Source organism: Salvelinus alpinus, chromosome 17 (genome assembly GCF_045679555.1).
Source record: "Salvelinus alpinus chromosome 17, SLU_Salpinus.1, whole genome shotgun sequence".
NCBI classification, from domain to species: domain Eukaryota; kingdom Metazoa; phylum Chordata; class Actinopteri; order Salmoniformes; family Salmonidae; genus Salvelinus; species Salvelinus alpinus.
The window spans coordinates 35,434,315-35,454,361 of record NC_092102.1 but is presented as its reverse complement, the minus strand read 5'-3'; the positions used below and the strand labels follow the sequence as shown (position 1 = coordinate 35,454,361).

General features: G+C 42.3%; 1 protein-coding gene and 1 long non-coding RNA gene across 5 annotated transcripts in view; one reads left to right on the top strand and one right to left on the bottom strand.

Moving 5' to 3' along the window:
- Positions 1–20: 20 nt before the first annotated feature.
- LOC139542860 (periphilin-1-like) overlaps positions 21–20,047 on the bottom strand; it is a 21,068-nt gene continuing 1,041 nt past the window's right edge. The window contains exons 1-7 of one of the 4 annotated variants that reach the window (XM_071348791.1): positions 13,792–14,307; positions 13,275–13,358; positions 12,935–13,032; positions 12,571–12,794; positions 10,228–10,286; positions 6,329–6,460; positions 21–699 (exon numbers count right to left, since the gene is read on the bottom strand). In XM_071348791.1, coding sequence (XP_071204892.1) covers positions 490–699; positions 6,329–6,460; positions 10,228–10,286; positions 12,571–12,794; positions 12,935–13,032; positions 13,275–13,358; positions 13,792–13,827 — 843 coding nt within the window. In that variant the 5' untranslated portion in view covers positions 13,828–14,307 and the 3' untranslated portion in view covers positions 21–489. Of the gene's footprint in view, positions 700–6,328; positions 6,461–10,227; positions 10,287–12,570; positions 12,795–12,934; positions 13,033–13,230; positions 13,359–13,791; positions 14,308–20,047 lie in introns of those variants that run through there. The other 3 variants (XM_071348794.1, XM_071348793.1, XM_071348792.1) reach the window with 3 other exon arrangements.
- Positions 15,202–20,047, top strand: part of LOC139542861 (uncharacterized) — a 6,584-nt gene continuing 1,738 nt past the window's right edge. The window contains exon 1 of the long non-coding RNA XR_011668560.1: positions 15,202–15,790. This is a non-coding gene — a long non-coding RNA (uncharacterized lncRNA). The remainder of the gene's footprint in view (positions 15,791–20,047) is intronic.

The window sequence follows — 20,047 nt, the reverse complement described above, 5'->3', positions numbered from 1 at the left end:
GAATCAAACACAGAGAGACCTAATTTTCAAGAACAGATTTTAATGCACCGAGAATATCCAAAGGTTGTGTAAATAGAAACTTGCTCTGTATTGGAAGAAATCACCCTTGTATATCAACATAGTATATAAAAATATTATAGGTCATGTATTAATCATGTCATAAATACATTTTCAATAAAAAAGACAACATTTCAATATAATACCGGGGCTTGGAATTCATGAACTACACTTTGGTAGGAAGCACAAGTGCAATAGCTATATCTTACATCATCACATTGTCAAGAGCAATATTGAAAGTTGACAAACATAAATTATTGAGTTTCAGTAGAAGTCACAGAGCTTCCAGAAGGCTGAGCACCAGGAGTGACTTTGGCTTGACTGACCAAGGACAGACCAGCTCACGAGTTTACATACCCAATATTACACACCCAATCAGCATGTATACACCACAATCAGTGTTTTTGTAGACAAGCCAGCCACTTACACAGGTTAAGACAAAGGTGCGTGTGTGCGTATCACTGTGGATGGTTCCCTGGTGTCATACTCCTCAATGAACTCTTGCATGGCCTCTACACAGCGCAGGCCAATCTCCCTGAGGTTCTCCTGTAGAGATGACTGGATGGGCCGCTCCAGGGAGGGGTCTTTGGCTATCAGCATCTTCACCACCACACCAAACGTGTCACAGTCCTGACGGTACACCTGCATAACACACAGACAGTCAGCTTTTTCACCATCACATTTAAACTGTGCATCACAGTCCTAAAACACAAACCTGTACACGCATCTTCTAAACCACATTATCTTCTAAACCACATTAAGCTGTGTCACAATCCTAATTGTACACCAGCATGACAAACACAAACATATTTTCATGGCACATGGGAGTTTTCTTTGCATTGTGGCTCCTGTTCCAGTGAGGAGCATAGCACAGATTGGTCTAAAGATACCTCAGCTCACTCTAATACCAAAGGAATGCTGCAGATATGAGCCTTCAGACACAGGTGGAGTAAGGCAAACAAAAGAGGGGGAGAAAGGGGTAGAGAGAGAGAGAGACAGAGAGAGAGAGGTGAAGAGCAAGAAAGAGAGAGAGCAAGAGAGAGGGGAAGAGCGAGGGGGAGAAGCTGGGCTGAAGAGAGAGGAGAATCACAAGAGATAGAGGATGGAAAGAGAGCGGGTGTGAAGAGAGGATGAAAGAGATGATGGAAAGCAAGAGAGGAAAAGAGGATGGAAAGACAGGGATTGAGAGAGTTCTAGGAGAGATGCTTGGGGCGAGAGGTCTCGTCATGTGTATGCCATTACCACTGAGTGGATTAGCAGTCCAGGGCAGCAGCACACACACAGACAGCTGTTCACACGACAGTACACACCATGAAAGGGCACTGTGTGGATCTTTGAAGGATGGGTGTATCAGCTACCTGTTTTGAGACTACTCTCTCACCGAGCCTACCATCTCCAGTAACCATGGAGATGTGAAGAGCGAGAGATACCTTCTCATCAGTCGAGTGGATGGAGACAACACAGCACACCTCCCACTGGCAACGCTTCATGTGATGTTCTGTCACATTGACTGTGACGTATCTATTAAAGCACGTGTATCAAAAGCTATTCAAAGAAAACAGCACCGTGCGCATGTGATGACTCATTATGATTTATGATTAAAAAACCTGGACAAACAACCTGACGATAACAGAAGTTCCATCTGTGAGTGATTGCAGGTAAACTACCCAGGGATGTACAAGCAGATTATAACCTCACCATGTATTGGCTCTAATCATGAATGATAACCTATTCAACTGATTCAGCTGCTACAATGAAGAATAATTTATTATAATTTTGAGGTGTCTCTGGCGCAATGTTCCTCAATTAGTTTTGGCACTGCAGTTATCAAATCACCCTTTCCACAAATTCCCTCTCTCTTTCTTTCTCTCTCTCCTTTCCCTCCCTCTCTATTCCCCTCGCTCTCATAATCCTACCTCCTCGTCTCTGTTCTTTCCTTCTCTCTCTCCTTTCCCTCCCTCTCTATTCCCCTCGCTCTCATAATCCTACCTCCTCGTCTCTGTTCTTTCTCTCTCTCTCTCTCTCTCAAATTCAAATTGCTTTATTGGCATGAAATACAATTTGTAGATATTGCCAAAGTGGTATGGTGGTACAGCATTTCAGTAAATACAGTACAATGCAATGAAGATAGTGAAATACAGTTCATTTCAGTAGTAATAATAGTACATATATAACCATGTATACATGTACAACACTACTGCTGTTGTATTGTGTAACCTTCAGTCATACATGTAATTAAATAAAAACACGATTATAAAAAGAAACAACAACTAATAAATAAACAAACATGAATGATGGTTACACTATGTATTACTTGTAAGTTATATACAATGTAAATACTTCAGGGAATTAATTGTTGAGAAATGTCCCTCAGGCTATGGCAATCATATACATATATGGCAGTAATATTTGTAGTTTCTCCCTCACCCAGAATAATTCCCAGCTTTATGTCGTTAGTAAATGCAGAGAACTTAGGATTTGATTGAGATATTTCTTGAAAAAAATATTCTTATTTGCGAGTATTTCTTACAGTAGAGGAAAAAGTGTATCTCTGTCTCTACCTCCCCTGTTGTGCAGTGACCACATAGATGCCCCACTTTGGGTAGCCATGTTTTTTTGTGTCTCCCCTTTTCTATAGCAAATTGGTGGTATTTGGTCAGGATCTGTCTCTGTTTTGTATTTCTGACAGAATAGAGACATTCTGACAATTTCTATTCTCTTTTGAGTGCTAAATAGTGATTTTGTTTTCTCTGTTTTTGTTACATTTTTCCAATTTGTCAAATAGTTTTAATTTCTGTAACAATTTGATAGATTTCCCTGTGTGTTTGGATAATAGGGTTGTTTAGTGTTTTTAATAGCTGACACAGGGGTCTCTTTTCAGTGTTAAGCTCTTGGATATTCAGTGCTTTGAATTGTAAGGATGTTTTGGGGCTTAATTTGAAACGGTGCAAAAATTTGTGTCATTTTCTTTATATTTACAATTAAAAGGTAAACTTCTGAGTTCTACTCTGCATGCATTATTTGGTACTTCATTTTTGTTATTTTTGATAATTCTCCAGAATTCTGTATTAAGATTTTTCTCCCAATGCTTGTAATCGTAAATACAGGTTAGACCCCAAACCTCACATCCATAAGTGCAATTGGTAAAATTACCCTATTCAATATTTTTGCACAAAAATGATATATACAGTTAAAGTCGGAAGTTTACATACACCTTAGCCAAATACATTTAAACTCAGTTTTTCACAATTCCCAGCATTTAATCCTAGTAAAAATTCCCTGTCTTAGGTCAGTTAGGATCACCACTTTACTTTAAGAAAGTGAAATGTCAGAATAATAGTAGAGAGAATGATTTATTTCAGCTTTTATTTCTTTCATCACATTCCCAGTGGGTCAGAAGTTTACATACACTCAATTAGTATTTGGTAGCATTGCCTTTAAATTGTTTAACTTGGGTCAAACATTTCGGGTAGACTTCCACAAGCATCCCACAATAAGTTGGGTGAATTTTGGCCCATTCCTCCTGACAGAGCTGGTATAACTGAGTCAGGTTTGTAGGCCTCCTTGCTCGCACACTCTTTTTCAGTTCTGCCCACAAATGTTCTATATGATTGAGGTCAGGGCAATGTGATGTTCACTCCAATGCCTTGACTTTGTTGTCCTTAAGCCATTTTGCCACAACTTTGGAAGTATGCTTGGGGTCAATGTCCATTTGGAAGACCCATTTGCGACCAAACTTTAACTTCCTGACTGATGTCTTGAGATGTTGCTTCAATATATCCACACAATTTTCTTATCTCATGATGCCATCTATTTTGTGAAGTGCACCAGTCCCTCCTGCAGCAAAGCACCCCCACAACATGATGCTGCCACCCCCGTGCTTCACGGTGGGGATGGTGTTCTTCGGCTTGCAAGACTCCCCCTTTTTCCTCACAACATAACGATGTTCATTATGGCCAAACAGTCCTATTTCTTTTCCATCAGACCAGAAGACATTTCTCCAAAAAGTACAATCTTTGTCCCCATGTGCAGTTGCAAACCGTAGTCTGCCTTTTTTATGGTTGTTTTGAAGCAGTGGCTTCTTCCTTGCTGAGAGGCCTTTCAGGTTATGTCGATATAGGACTCGTTTTACTGTGGATACAGATACTTTTGTACCTGTTTCCTCCAGCATCTTCACACGGTCCTTTGCTGTTGTTCTGGGATTGATTTGCACTTTCCGCACCAAAGTACGTTAATCTCTAGGAGGCAGAACACGTCTCCTTCCTGAGCGGTATGACGGCTGCGTGGTCCCATGGTGTTTATACTCACGTACTATTGTTTGTACAGATGAACGTGGTAACTTCAGGCGTTTGAAAATTGCTCCCAAGGATGAACCAGACTTGTGGAGGTCTTCAATTTTTTTCCTGAGGGCTTGGCTGATTTCTTTTGATTTCCCATGATGTCAAGCAAAGAGGCACTGAGTTTGAAGGTAGGCCTTGAAATACATCCACAGGTACACCTCAAATTGACTCAAATGGTGTCAATTAGCCTATCAGAATCTTCTTAAGCCATGACATAATTTTCTGGAATTTTCCAAGCTGTTTAAAGGCACAGTCAACTTAGTGTATGTTGATAAACGTTAGTGTATGTTGATAAACGAAAGTTGATAAACTTGTAACCCCAATTTTGAGAAAATGGCCCTTGAATGTTTTGGTACACCTACTGGAGAGCTCTTCTTTATCTACACCCATCCAGCATCATTCACACCCTCTTAAGCCTCAGCCCCACCCATCCCTTTAAGGATTCACGTGAGGCCATGTGCTAAACAATGAGTACGGTAGTGTACAACCAAAGATTTCAAGACTAAAGGCTGGTTTATACTACTTCTATCGACATGTCTGTATACAGTTGTTGCAGCAACATCATGAGCATTTTTTTGTCGTCCGACATCAAAATTGTCGTTGTGAAAAAGTATAAACACAAAAATGACAGGCTGCATGACATCAGTTACTACCCTGCATGAATATACAGGTAGCTAAAGCTAATAGCTAGGTTCAATGTTAGCTACCTAGCTAACAATATGCTATAACTAGCAATGCAAATGGCTCTGAGACACAAATAACATTACTACAAAGATCAGACACGTAACATTAGCTGGCGAGCCAATTAGAAACGTATAATATCTGAAAATGTAGCTAGCTAGACTCTCTTACCCATATAAATGGATGTTTGCTTCTGTCACTGATGCCATGGTTGCCCTTAGTTTAAAGATGTAATCCAGACAGGTGTTTTATACAACAGCCTTCTGTGTTCTCTCTTTAGTCAGACAGGAAAGCCTAAGTAAAGCCGAAACAAAAGATCTACATACTTTGCTTCTCCCGGGGATTCCACTGATTTCATAACTCGGTCCTCCAGAAAGTGGAGAGCCTTAGCAACATTTGCGCAGTTCTTTATGATATCTTTCAAAAAAGCCGCTTTAGAAAGGATCACCTACACATACTAAACTCATGTTATAGACAGAAGCATGCTACATGGCAAGCGCAATCCGAACTCATCTCTTGGCATATCCAGCCCATCCATTATCACAGCTAGTGAGAAGGTTCCTGTTTTTATCCATGGCTAAACCAATTAGGCTCGTAATTTAACAATTTTATTTGTATTTACAGATGGCATATACGTTTGTTTTTAAGGCACATGAAAGTTCACGTTCCAGAAGAAATTTGTGCCAAAAGATGCATTTTGATTAAAAAAAATAAACGACATTCAAATGCCTTTCCTGTGAAGTAGTGACGTACGACATACATCTATTTTCCTGAAATGAGTCACAAATGTATCCATCTTAGTTGATTACAGCTGGATACAGTAGATGTTTTCACTTTGCTAGTTGTAGCTAGGCATTTCTTAATGTAAACAAAGCCCACCTTTCTTGTTTTCTGTCTGAATTGTTTTCTCTTGCTTGTGTAAGTTTAGGTACTTGTTTTCCTGTCTTTTGTCCTGTCCTTTGCAGTTTTTTATTGTCATTTTTGTTAGCTAACAGCAGGTAGCTAGTAGCTAGAAACTCTCTTAGCAACTCTCTTGCAACGTGTAAACAACTGTTCGCGTGTTAGTATCCAGTTGAGTTATCAGGATGCAAGTTGTTTTCTGATTAACTTTATTTTATTCTTCTGATGTTATATTCTTAGTCCTTCTTCCTTTATCTTTCACTCATTTGTTTTTCTCAAATCTACTCTTCCTCTAAATAATTTCAAACATGATATACAATACTAGATGTTAAGAGCTCACTGTACTATACCTGTTCTATTTCTTTCCTCTTCTGTTGGATGGTTCTGTTTCGTGCTGCGGCCCTACTCACGGTGGAGGGGAGCTCTCTTTCCCTCTCTCTTTCTCCCTCTCTGCTGTGGGATCTCTCCTTCTTTTGAGCCACCTACATAGACACAGGGGAGAGAGAGTTACAAGCAGTTAATTAACCAACGATGCAGTTTTAAGATAAATACGTGTGAAGTAAAAAATAAGTAACAAATTAAGAAATAAAAGTAACAAATAATTAAAGAGCAGCAGTAACATAATAGTGAGGCTATATACAGGGGGTACCGGTACAGAGTCAATGTGCAGGGGCACCGGTTAGTCGAGGTAATATGTACATGTAGGTAGAGTTAAAGTGACTATGCATAGATAATAAACAGAGAATAGCAGCAGTGTAAAAGAGGGGAGGGGGCAATGCAAATAGTCTGGGTAGCCATTTTATTAGCTGTTCAGGAGTCTTATAGCTTGGGTAGAAGCTGTTGAGTAGCCTTTTGGACCTACACTTGGAGCTCCGTTACCACTTGCCGTGTGGTAGCAGAGAGAATAGTCTATGACTAGGGTGGCGGGAGTCTTTGACAATTTTTAGGGCCTTCCTCTGACACTGCCTGGTATAGAGGTCCTGGATGGCAGGAAGCTTGGTCCCAGTGATGTACTGGGTCGTACGCACTACCATGCGGTCAGAGGCCGAGCAGTTGCCATACCAAGCAGTCATGCAACCAGTCAGGATGCTCCTGATGGTGCAGCTGTAGAACTTTGAGGATCTGAGGATCTTTTGACCCATGCCAAAAAAAACAGCCAGGTCTCTGACCTCCTCCCTATAGGCTTTCTTATTGTTGTCGGTGATCAGGCCTACCACTGTTGTGTCATCAGCAAACTTAATGATGGTGTTGGAGTCATGCCTGGCCATACAGTCATGAGTGAACAGGGAGTACAGGAGGGGACTGAGCACACACCCGAGGGGCACCCGTGTTGAGGATCAGCATGGCGGATGTGTTGTTACCTACCCTTACCACCTGGGGGCGGCCCTTCAGGAAGTCCATGTTCCCTTTGTATTCCTTTAGACCTTAGCACATTTGCCATTCAGAGCCCACCTGATTGTTGTTGAGTTCATCTTCTCAAGGTTAGCAGGCAGTTGGAATCATCAGCATGGTAAAACGGAAGGAGTCTTCTGCTTCACTCTGCTCCTTTCTCTCTAAGTCAGACCATCCAACTTTCAATTCCATTCTTTATGCTGCACCTGTGCTCTCTCTGTTCTTCCAATTCCCATCATAGCCAGGAGCGCGGAGGACACACACACATATAAATAATCTTACCGAGCAGACTAGCCAAGATTATTCAAATGTTTGAGTTTTTCTTTTTTTATATCTTTGATTTGAAGGACCTTGAAAGGCGCTGTATGTGTGTGTGTGTGTGTGTGTGTGTGTGTGTGTGTGTGTGTGTGTGTGTGTGTGTGTGTGTGTGTGTGTGTGTGTGTGTGTGTGTAATAAACATTTTGACAGCGAGCATAATGGGCAAAGAGATTCACTCAGACTTAAATTCAATATAAGTACATTTGTTGCAGTGCATACCTCCCAGTGTGGTACATACCTCCCAGTGTGGTACATACCTCCCAGTGTGGTACATACCTCCCAGTGTGGTACATATCACTTCTGAGAAATTGAAGCAGCAGTCAAGCAAGGGGGGATCATGGATTAATGGATTATATGTAATCAGTTACATATAAGGGACTACTCAGTTTGCTTCCGTTTATTTTTCAACGCGAAGCAATGAGCCCAATCAGGCCTCCATGACTAAATAAATTAGGCTATTTCGTCCTTAGTTTTGGGGATATGATCAGGTAAAATAATGGCTAATCTATACTGAACAAAAACATAAATGCAACATGTGACAATTTCAAAGACTTTACTGAGTTACAGTTCATATAAGGAAATCAGTCAATTGAAATAAATTCATTAGGCAGTAATCTATGGATGTCATGTCTGGGAATACAGATATGCATCTGTTGGTCATAGATACCAAAAAGGAAGGTAGGCGTGTGGATCAGAAAACCAGTCAGTATCTGGTGGGACCATCATTTGCCTCATGCAACGCTACACATCTCCTTCACATAGAGTAGATCGGGCTGTTGATTGTAGTCTGTGGAATGTTGTCCCACTCCTCTTCAATGGCTGTAAGAAGTTACTGGATATTGGCGGGAATTGGAACACGCTGTTGTACATGTCGATCTAGAGCATCCCAAACATGCTCAATGGGTGACATGTCTGTGAGAATGCAGGCCATGGAAGAACAGGGATATTTTCAGCTTCCAGGAATTGTGTACAGATCCTTGTGTCATGGGGGGTGTGCATTATCATGCTGAAACGTGAGGTGACGGCAGCAGGTAAATGGTACAGCAATGGGCCTCAGGATCTCATCATGGTATCTCTGTGCATTCAAATTGCCATCAATAAAATACAATTGTGTTCGTTGTCCGTAGCTTATGCCTGACCATACCATAACCCAACCACCACAATAGGGCACTCTGTTCACAACACTGACATCAGCAAACCGCTCACCCACACGATGCCATACACATGGTCTGCGGTTGTGAGGCTGGTTGGAGGTACTGCCAAAATTCTCTAAAACAATGTTGGAGGCAGTGTATGGTAGAGAAATTAACATTCAATTCTCTGGCAAGAGCTCTGGTGGGCATTTCTGCAGTCAGCATGCCAATTGCACGCTCCCCGAAAACTTGAGACATCTGTGGCATTGTGTTGTGTAACAAAGCTGCACATTTTAGAGTGGCCTTTTATTGTCCCCAGCACAAGGTGCACCTGTGTAATGATCATGCTGTTCAATCAGCTTCTTGATATGCCACACCTGTCAGGTGGATGGATTATCTTGGCAGAGAAGAAATGGGGATGCAAACACATTTCTGCACATAAGCTTTATGTGCACATAAAAGATCCCATAAATGTTCTATTTCCGCTCATGAAACATGGGACCAACACTTTACATTTTGCGTTTATATTTTTGATCAGTGTACATTTCCAAGTCCTATTCTTGAGGATCAAGGAGTATTTAATTAATTGGAATGACTGGAAATGTACACAGTTTTTTTAATGTAAAGATATAGCCTAATCGTATTATTATCTGTAGTAGAAAGCAATGGGTTAGAAGAACCCTACATAACCAACCCATAAAGTAAAATGTAAAAATCATACATCTGATTCATGTATGGCGAACTATGTAAACTATAAGATTGAATTTTCCTGCTATTGATGTCGTTCAAATGGTAATTTTGTCTTCAAAATTGTAACGCCCAGGTTAGTGGCTGGCACAGCCACAAAGTCATAAAATCTGATTTTAAATATAGCCCTAACCTTAACTACACTGCTAACAATAATGCCTAACCATAACCTCAAAATTGACTATATTGTAAAAACTTATGAAAACAAAAATATGCTTTTTGGTCTTAATTTAAGGTTAGGGTTAGGCATTAGGGTTAGCACTGTGCTTAAGGTTAGGTTTAAAATCAGATTTTATGACTTTATGGCTGTGACAGCCACGAACCCGCGCCTCTTAAGGGGAAAGTAATCAGATAACATTACAGAGTTTTGATAATCCAAAAGTTACATTGTGGATTACAATTTGACAGGTAAATGTAACGGATTACATTTAGAATGTAACCTACTCAAACCCTGCTGGCTAAACTTTTTTTTATTTTATTAAAGGAGTCCTACCTACATGTAGTTTTGGAAGAGAGAGGGAATGATTTACAAGTTCAGTCACCACAATACACTAGCGGAGCATGACAACAAATACAGGATGTGTGCCCTCCCTACTTTAAACAGCACAGACTCCCCAGATCCCAAACGTGCTGAGAGGAGTGGTGGAATGTGGACTTACTGTGAACGACACAGGCTGCTTCTCCTCTCTGCTGGCGCCTGCAGAAGACCTGAGAGCACCTGCAACATCACACAGACAAACCACATCTTCAAACAACAATACAACACAAGCCCCCACTCAACATAACACACACCTACAGCTCAGAACAGATGGGGGATAACTTAGAGCTAAACTACAGCAGCTGACATCTGTGATGAACTCTAATATCCTTGATTGGCCCAGTTGATATCTCTCAATTAACTCTAATATCTGTGATTGATGCTGGGACTACTCAACCTACCCAGTGTCCTCAGGGCCAAACTAACATCCCATTAGTGCCTCTAGCTGCAGGTATAATTCAGGACTAAGCTTCCCCATCTCCATCTCTCTGGCTGCAATCTACCATCAGCGGGAGAGTTATTGTCTACAGGCAGCACGCAGGGGCTAAAATTAATGTTTCGTTAAGCATTGGGTGTGATTTGCAAAGTCTGCCTCGCAATGTTTGACTGCAGTGTGTGAGGCGATAGCTTTGTTATGGTTCATTACCTGTATTCAAAGCTGGCTGTCTGCCCGGTACCTCACTCCCTCTTTCTCCTTGTTTTCTTTAGCTATATCTCTCTCGTTTTCCATCTCTAACACACACTATAGAAATGAGTCACCATCATAGCAGATCTCTCAGGCACATAGAGCAACCTGTTCCTCACACACTCACCCACACCCACACACCTCCACAGTACTGCAGTCTGCGCAGAGACATAGCAGCTGACTAAAATAGGAGAAAAAACAACCACCACCACTACTACTACCACAGTTGAGAATAGCGATACAGCTAATTTAAACAAAAGCAAGGAGATGAAAGATGACATGATGGTTTCTATTGCAGATAACAAGACCTGGGTCGTCTCCAGACAATGCAAAGTTATTCAAGAAAACACTTTCAAACATGATAGAGAATGGGGCTTAAGCATAAGAAGTAATTGATGACTTACAGGCACATCGATTGCGGTCTTACTAAACCACTTTTATTCTTCATGATACTAATGCTAATGTGATGAGGCGAACTTTGATGATCAGAAATATTTACAGTTCAGTACTTAAAGGGATACTTCGGGGTTTTGGCAATGAGGAAGTTAGATGTAGTTTCACGAGTCAATGCTAACTCGCATTAGAGCAATGACTGGAAGTCTATGTGTATCTACTACCATACTAGCAGATACCCATAGACTTCCAGTCAATGCGCTAACGCTAGTTGGCATTAGCTCTCAAAACTACCTCTAAATTCCTTCATACTGGACAGAGAGATAAAAATGGTATCCACGAGTTCATCTGGCTCCTGGGAAGTAGATAAAGGGCCTCTTTGCCAAAACCCCAAAGTATCCCTTTAAATATATGCCCAATAGAGTACTGTATAAAATAAATGATATTATAATTTGATGCTCAGCAGCTGTTATGTATTCTACATAAGAGGTGACATAAATACACTGGTGTTTAATGAAGGTTGGAATGATTGGCACTTTTTCAGTAGGATACTATTCTTTGCCATTTCATTGTATAGAATGATGACATAATACTGTCATTATAATATCTACCAATGCTGTGTGCAGACAGTATTATGCAACATTGTCAGGTTGTTGCTTGGTGACTATCAACCACCAGGAATACTGATGAGCAAAACACATTCCAAATGTAGCTAATATATTCACTGTCTGAGTTGACATGAACACTGTTTGCTCATACTGCACTCTAGTGTTCACACGAGGAAAGTGATATAGGTATTTTAGGTATAATTTTTTTGTTGTTGCCTGTACTAGGGCTGCCCGATATGGGTAAAATATGATTTTTTTTTAACCAAATGTTGCGATTAGATTTTTCGTGCGATATAGATCAAAATATTTGGGTGAACTGTTGGAATCCTAGAAATAGGATGACATATTGAGAAGCTAAGTGGAAAGCAGCATCGTTCTTGTTTTGAACAATCGGCTGACTGCATTTGATCTAAGAGAACAGCATGCAAACTTATAATGATCTAACAGCGAGGAAGAGGAACTGCGCTGCTTGATTGACGGGGGGGGGGGCTTGGTGGGAAACAGCCACAAGAGAACAAAAAAAATAGAAAACTTTTTTAAAAAGGCCATTACGCGGCTGAGATGCGTTTCAAAATATTTATTGCGATATGAATATTTCACATGTCAATATTGACATTTCGATGTGAATCTGATTAATTGTGCAGCCCTAGCCCCTACTATGAACTCTGCCAAGAGATCTGGTTCATGTTGGCATAGATGGTAATACGCTTACCCTGTAGCCACAGGTTAATTCATTCGGTCAAAACTCCCATCAAACACAACATAACCGTAAACCTACTGGTGTGTCCTTTAGGTGAGGACTTGGCGGGGGAGTTCCTGTCCATGTTCCTCTGGTAGCTGTACTGGCTGTTGGGGCCTGATGGGTCTTGTGGTGGGCCTGGGGGCCCAGGGGGGCCGGACTGGTCTCTCCAGTGAAACCGTGGGCGGGGGGTAAAGGAGTGGTATCTCTGGAACCCAAAACTGAAGCGGGGCTTCCGGAATGAATGATCGTCCCTTATGAATCTGTACAGTAAAGAAAACAGCAGAAAATAAAAAGCGTGAATGAGTGAGAGTACTGTGAGTCGGTGAAGGTGTGGAAATGTTGAAATGACCAAGAACAAACCTTAGGCTACACAAGCCTGCTCTGAAATGTCAGGTCTTACCGTGGTCTGTTGAATCTTCCTCCAAACCTCTGCCTAAACGAACCAGTTATTCTGTGTCTAGGCGGACTTCTCATTCTTCTCAAAGGTTGTTTCTCCTCCTGAAAATGTCACATAGTAAGCTAATTAGTGTTCATGATGATAAATTGTATCCACTGTGATCTCGCTGTAGCCTGGTTTCCAGATCTGTATGCAGCAAATGCCATAGAATGAATATGGCAGAAGAGTTGGCTAAAGCAAACAACTATAAATCTGCGACTGGGACCATGCTGAACCTGGCATTACACAAAATGACTCACATGTAACTTCAGTTAAATTGATCGAGTGATTATATAACTGATACCGCAGTGACATGTTTGATATGTCCCTCGCGTGGCCTCTTGTCACGTGACTCTTCATTGCATTCTCTGTGTGGCATGGTGGAGCTCTGGAAAGTGAAAGTTGAATCATACTTCAGACTTTAGTGTTTTAATGGAGGTGCATTTGTGCCTGGATTGCATTTGTGTCTGGATTGGGACTGCTAGTACAAAGAGAATGTTCAATGTTTGATTGTGCTATGATGACCAATTATTTAGAAATATGTCTTGTAACAATAGTTTTAGCCGAGCCACAACTATGCCTGTTTGTTTCAGTTGTAAACAACACAGTGCATTGGTTGGACACTTCCTTCACAATGAAACAATCAGGAAGTGGATTTGAGTAGGAGATTACATAATTACATGATCAGGGTGCACTTCTTTGGTAAAACACTTAAAATAATCTAGCTGACAGCTTAACGGATGTTTTTCCTTCAATGAGACAAACCAGAGTAGGAATGATCACACAGGTCAGTCGGTCTTAAGAATAGCGGGTATATTTACCTTGCCCTGCGTTGTCTCGTATGGCCGTGTATCCATTTATTTTATTTAGAAGTTCCAGTGAAATTGTTGTTTTCATTCAGTCGTTACCAGCAACACACGTCTGATCAGGTGTGGGCTTGTTGTGTTGCTCTGTCAGGTTCGTTTCATTATCACCACATACCTTATGTAATTCGTGACAGCGTCATTTTACTTTCGATTCCTATGCGAACAATGCAGAAAGCGGTGCGTCCGGGGCATTCAACTTCTTGTTGTAAAAGTCTGTATGAAAACTTTCAAGAGAGACAGCACACAAAGGCCTATGTACAAATGAGCCTGTCCTATCAACAGGTTTCATTAAAAACTAATTTGAAAAAAAACAATAAACAAATGAATGCCCATAAAGGTTTGTCCCAGCCATATTGTGCTACCTGGCGTTGTCACCTGTGACTTGCGTTGCCGTCAAACCTGCCTGCGACTTGTGAGGTTTCCGGTGTTGTGGCGAAAATCTCCCCCCTGACAGAATCCCTCCCTTCGCGTGAACGCGCACGCACTCAATTCTTCATTGCTGCGACTTGCTTGCTAGTAGAGATTTCTGATCACGTTAGACTACATTTTATTTTATATGTCGGTTTGATCGCAGGGGAGGCACTAGTAATGTCTGCAGTTTTCGGTTTGGCTATTTGTGTATTAGTCTATAAATAAATATCTTTGACAAAATTCGTCATCTCTCCCATGTCTTATTCGACTAGTAGTTTTTCTGAAATGTTTATTGCTTGCCTAAATGTTTTTCTCTATGTTTCATGTAATACATATTAATTATTCATTTTGGTTGCCTATCCTGACGTGAAGTTTGTTCTATAGAAAGTATTTGACTCTGATGTGTGCCACAGAAAGTATTTGACTTTAGCCACAAAATTAAGGAAATTAGAGGGGGGGGGGGTTCGGCAAGGCCATTTTCTTGCCTGCCAAAATCCCCCCCCCCCCCCCCCCCCCCCCTTCTATCTTGGGACTGCAAGGCCTGGCACACTTTGGAATCCTTTTGGTAGCTCATGTTGACCAGTAGTGTGTGCCACAGAAAGTATTTGACACTAGCCACAAAAATAAGGAAATTATAAGGGGGGTGGGGGAATTCGGCAAGGCCATTTTCTTGCCTGGCGAAATTCTCTTCCCCCCTCTAATTTCTTTAATACCTTAGTACTTTCTATAGAACAAACTTCACTTCAGGATAGGCAACCGAAATTAATAATGAATGTATGTGTGTTATATTAAACATAGAGGAGGGAGTAAAATGTAGGCAAGCAATAAACATTTCAGAACAACTACTAGATGAATAGGACATGGGAAAACTGCAGACATTACTGTCTCCCCCACGATCAAACCGACAAAAAAATTATGGAACGCAGCCTAACGTGATCAGAAATCTCAACTAGCAAGCAAGTCGCAGCAATGAAGATTTGAGTGCGTGCGCGTTCAAGCGAAGGGGGGAATTCTGTCGGGGGGAGATTTTCGGCACAATGCCTGTAAACGCGGTCATCACTAGTTACAACATTCACAAAGTCATAAACCCTGTCTATTTCAAGTTATCTTCTTAAAGTCTGATTTTAAACCTAATCTCAACCCTAACATTAACCACACTGCTATACTTATGCCTAACCTTAAACTTACAAACACCGGCAACCACTGTTTAATGATGGGCACAAAATGGCGTTATTTGATTTCCCACTCGTATTCTGGGCAAGACACGCCTCCGCTGAAGTGTTGCGATTGGCTGCTGGTCGTTAGGTTCGAGTCTTGTGAGCGGTTTTGACTACGGTGCCGAGAAATTGCAAAAAAGTTACATCGAGCGCTTTGTTTTGACCAAGGTGCGACGAAATAAACCGAGAAATTGCAAAAAAGTTACCTCGAGCGCTTTGTTTTGACAAAGGTGCAGCGAAATAAAAGAGCAAAAATACGACAGTTACGCCAGATTGTTTCCCGGGCAGGTGTTGAAGATGGTGAACTCAGATAGGATCAAGAAAAGGTAATAATTGATGATGTATCCTCTGATATACAGTACCAGTCAAATGTTTGGACACACCTACTCATTCAAGAGTTTTTCTTTATTTTGACTATTTCCTACATTGTAGAATAATAGTGAAGACATCAAAACAATGAAATAACACATATGGAATCGTGTAGTAACCAAAAAAGTGTTAAACAAATCAAAATATATTTGAGATTCTTCAAAGTACCCACCCTTTGCATTGATGACAGCTTTGCACACTTGGCATTCTCTCAACCAGCTTTGAGGTAGTCACCTGGAATGTATTTCAATTAACAGGTGTGCCTTGGTTTAGAGTTAATTTGTGGAATTGCTTTCCTTCTTAATGTGTTTGAGCCAATCAGTTGTGTTGTGACAAGGTAGGGGTGGTATACAGAAGATAGCCCTATTTGGTAAAAGACCAAGTCCATATCCAAGTCCCCTTCTACTGCCGGTACGGGGCACGGAACCCCGCCAATCCTCTACGACTGGAATACCGACATAATCTGCCCAAGGATTCCAACAGGCCCCTCAGGCGCGACGCCCGCTGAAGGCCCATTCTGCTAACCTGCTAGGCCTGCTAGCTACCTAGAGCTTCTTGGAACCCTACTAATTCCACGACTGGTCTATCGATGTCACTGCACGAAGAGGCAAAAACAGACTTACCCCCATCGTGACGTCCCCCAAAGGCTAACTTGCTAGCCCCGGTCTGCTAACTGCTAGCTTGCCTGCCCCGGTTTGCTAACTGCTAGCTTGCCTGCCCCGGTTTGCTAACTGCTAGCCCCTCCTAACTGCTTGCTTGCTAACCCGGTCTGCTAACTGCTAGCTTGTTAGCATCGGCCTGCTAACTGTCTGAATCGTCGTGTCCCCAGTCAGCCCAACCACTCACTGGACCCATATGTTCACTTGGCTACGCATCTCTCCAATATCAATATGCCTTGTCCATTACTGTCCTGGTTAGTGATTACTGTCTTATTTCACTGTAGAGCCTCTAGCCCTGCTCAATATGCCTTAACCAACCATGTTGTTCCACCTCCTACATATGCGATGCCATCACCTGGTTTAAACGTCTCTAGGGACTATATCTCTCTCATCATTACTCAATGCCTAGGTTTACCTCCATGGACTCACATCCTACCTTACCTTTGTCTGTACACTATGCCTTGAATCTATGCTATCGTGCCCAGAAACCTGCTCCTTTTACTCTCTGTTCTGAACGTGCTAGACGGCCAGTTCGTATAGCATTTAGCCGTACCCTTATCCTACTTCCCCTCTGTTCCTCTGATGTAGAGGTTAATCCAGGTCCTGCAGTGCCCTAGCTCCACTCCCACTCCCCAGGTACTCTCATTTGTTGACTTCTGTAACCGTAAAAGCCTTGGTTTCATGCATGTTAACTTTGGAAGCCAACTCCCTAAGTTTGTTTTACTCACTGCTTTAACACACTCTGCCAACCCGGATGTCTTAGCCTTGTCTGACTCCTGGCTTAGGAAAACCACCAAAAACCCTGAAATCTCCATCGCTAACTATAACATTTTCCGCCAAGATAGAACTGCCAAAGGTGGCGGTGTTGCAATCTACTGCAAAAAGAGCCTGCAGAGTTCTGTATTACTATCCAAGTCTGTACCCAAACAATTCAAGCTTCTACTTCTAAAAATGCACCTTTCCAGAAACAAGTCTCTCACTGTTGCCGCTTGCTATAGACCTCCCTCTGCCCCCAGCTGTGCCCTCGATACCATATGTGAATTGATTGCCCCCCCATCTATCTTTTGACCTCGTTCTACTAGGCGACCTAAACTGGGACATGCTTAACACCCCGGCCATCCTACAATCCAAGCTTGATGCCCTCAATCTCACACAAATTATCAATGAACCTACCAGGTACAACTCCAAATCCGTAAACACAGGCACCCTCATAGATGTCATCCTAACTAACTCGCCCTCCAAATACACCTCTGCTGTTTTTAATCAAGATATCAGCGAGCACTGCCTTATTGCCTGCATCCGTAATGGGTCTGCGACCAAACGACCACCCTCATCACTGTCAAACACTCCCTAAAACACTTCTGCGGACAGGCCTTTCTAATCGACCTGGCCGGGATATCCTGGAATGACATTGACCTCATCCCGTCAGTAGATGATGCCTGGCTATTCTTTAAAAGTGCCTTCCTCACCATCTTAAATAAGCATGCCCCATTAAAAAAATGGAACTAGGAATAGATAAAGTCCTTAGTTCACTCCAGACCTGTCTGCCCTTGACCAGCACAAAAACATCCTGTGGCATTCTGCATTAGCATCGAATAGCCCCCGTGATATGCAACTTTTCAGGGAAGTTAGGAACAAATATACACAGGCAGTTAGGAAAGCTTAGGCTAGCTTTTTCAAACAGAAATTTGCATCCTGTAGTACTAACTCAAAAAAGGTTTGGGACACTGTAAAGTCCATGGAGAATAAGAGCACCTCCTCCCAGCTGCCCACTGCTCTGAGGCTAGGAAACACTGTCACCACTGATAAATCCACTATAATTGAGAATTTCAATAAGCATTTCTCTACGGCTGGCCATGCTTTCCACCTGGCTACCCCTACCCCGGTCAACTGCCCGGCACCCTCCACAGCAACCCGCCAAAACCCCCACCATTTCTCCTTCACCCAAATCCAGATAGCTGATGTTCTGAAATCTGGACCCCTACAAATCAGCCAGGCTAGACAATCTGGACCCACTCTTTCTAAAATTATCTGCTGAATTTGTTGCAACCCCTATCACTAGCCTGTTCAACCTCTCTTTCGTATCGTCTGAGATTCCCAAAGATTGGAAAGCTGCCGCGGTCATCCCCCTCTTCAAAAGGGGTGACACTCTAGACCAAAACTGCTACAGACCTATATCTATCCTACCCTGTCTTTCTAAGGTCTTCGAAAGCCAAGTTAACAGATTACAGACCATTTCGAATGCCACCGTACCTTCTCCGCTATGCAATCTGGTTTCAGAGCTGGTCATGGGTGCACCTCAGTCACGCTCAAGGTCCTAAACGACATCATAACCACCATCGATAAGAGACATTACTGTGCAGCCGTATTCATCGACCTGGCCAAGGCTTTCGACTCTGTCAGTCCCCACATTCTTATTGGCAGACTCGACAGCCTTGGTTTCTCAAATGATTGCCTCGCCTGGTTTACCAACTATTTCACTGATAGAGTTCAGTGTGTCAAATCGGAGGGCCTGTTGTACGGACCTCTGGCAGTCTCTATGGGGGTGCCACAGGATTCAATCCTTGGGCCGACTCTTCTCTGTATACATCAATGATGTTGCTCTTGCTGCTGGTGATTCTCTGATACACCTCTACGCTGACGACACCGTTCTGTATACTTCTGGCCCCTCTTTGGACACCTTGTTAACTAACCTCCAGACGAGCTTAAATGCCATACCTTCCGTGGCCTCCAACTGCTCTTAAATGCAAGTAAAACTAAATGCATGCTATTCAATCGATCACTGCCCGCACCTGCTCGCCCGTCCAGCATCACTACTCTGGACGGCTCTGACTTAGAATACGTGGACAACTACAAATACCTAGGTGTCTGGTTAGACTGTAAACTCTCCTTCCAGACTCACATTAAGCATCTCCAATCCAAAATTAAATCTAGAATCGGCTTCCTATATCGCAACAAAGCATCCTTCACTCATGCTGCCAAACATACCCTCGTAAAACTGACCATCCTACCGATCCTTGACTTCGGTGATGTCATCTATAAAATAGCCTCCAACACTCTACTCAACAAACTGGATGCAGTTTATCACATTGCCATCCTTTTTGTCACCAAATCCCCATACACTACCCACCATTGCGACCTGTACGCTCTCGTTGGTTGGCCCTCGCTTCATACTCGTCGCCAAACCCACTGGCTACAGGTTATCTACAAATCTCTGCTAGGTAAAGCCCCGCCTTATCTCAGCTCACTGGTCACCATAGCAGCACCCACTCGTAGCACGCTCTCCAGCAGGTATATCTCACTGGTCACTCCCAAAGCCAATTCCTTCTTTGGTCGTCTTTCCTTCCAGTTCTCTGCTGCCAATGACTGGAATGAACTGCAAAAATCACTGAAGCTGGAAACGCTTATCTCCCTCACTAGCTTTAAGCACCAGCTGTCAGAGCAGCTCACAGATTACTGCACCTGTACATAGCCCATCTATAATTTAGCCCAAGCAACTACCTCTTCCCCTACTGTATTTATTTTGCTCCTTTGCACCCCATTATTTCTATTTCT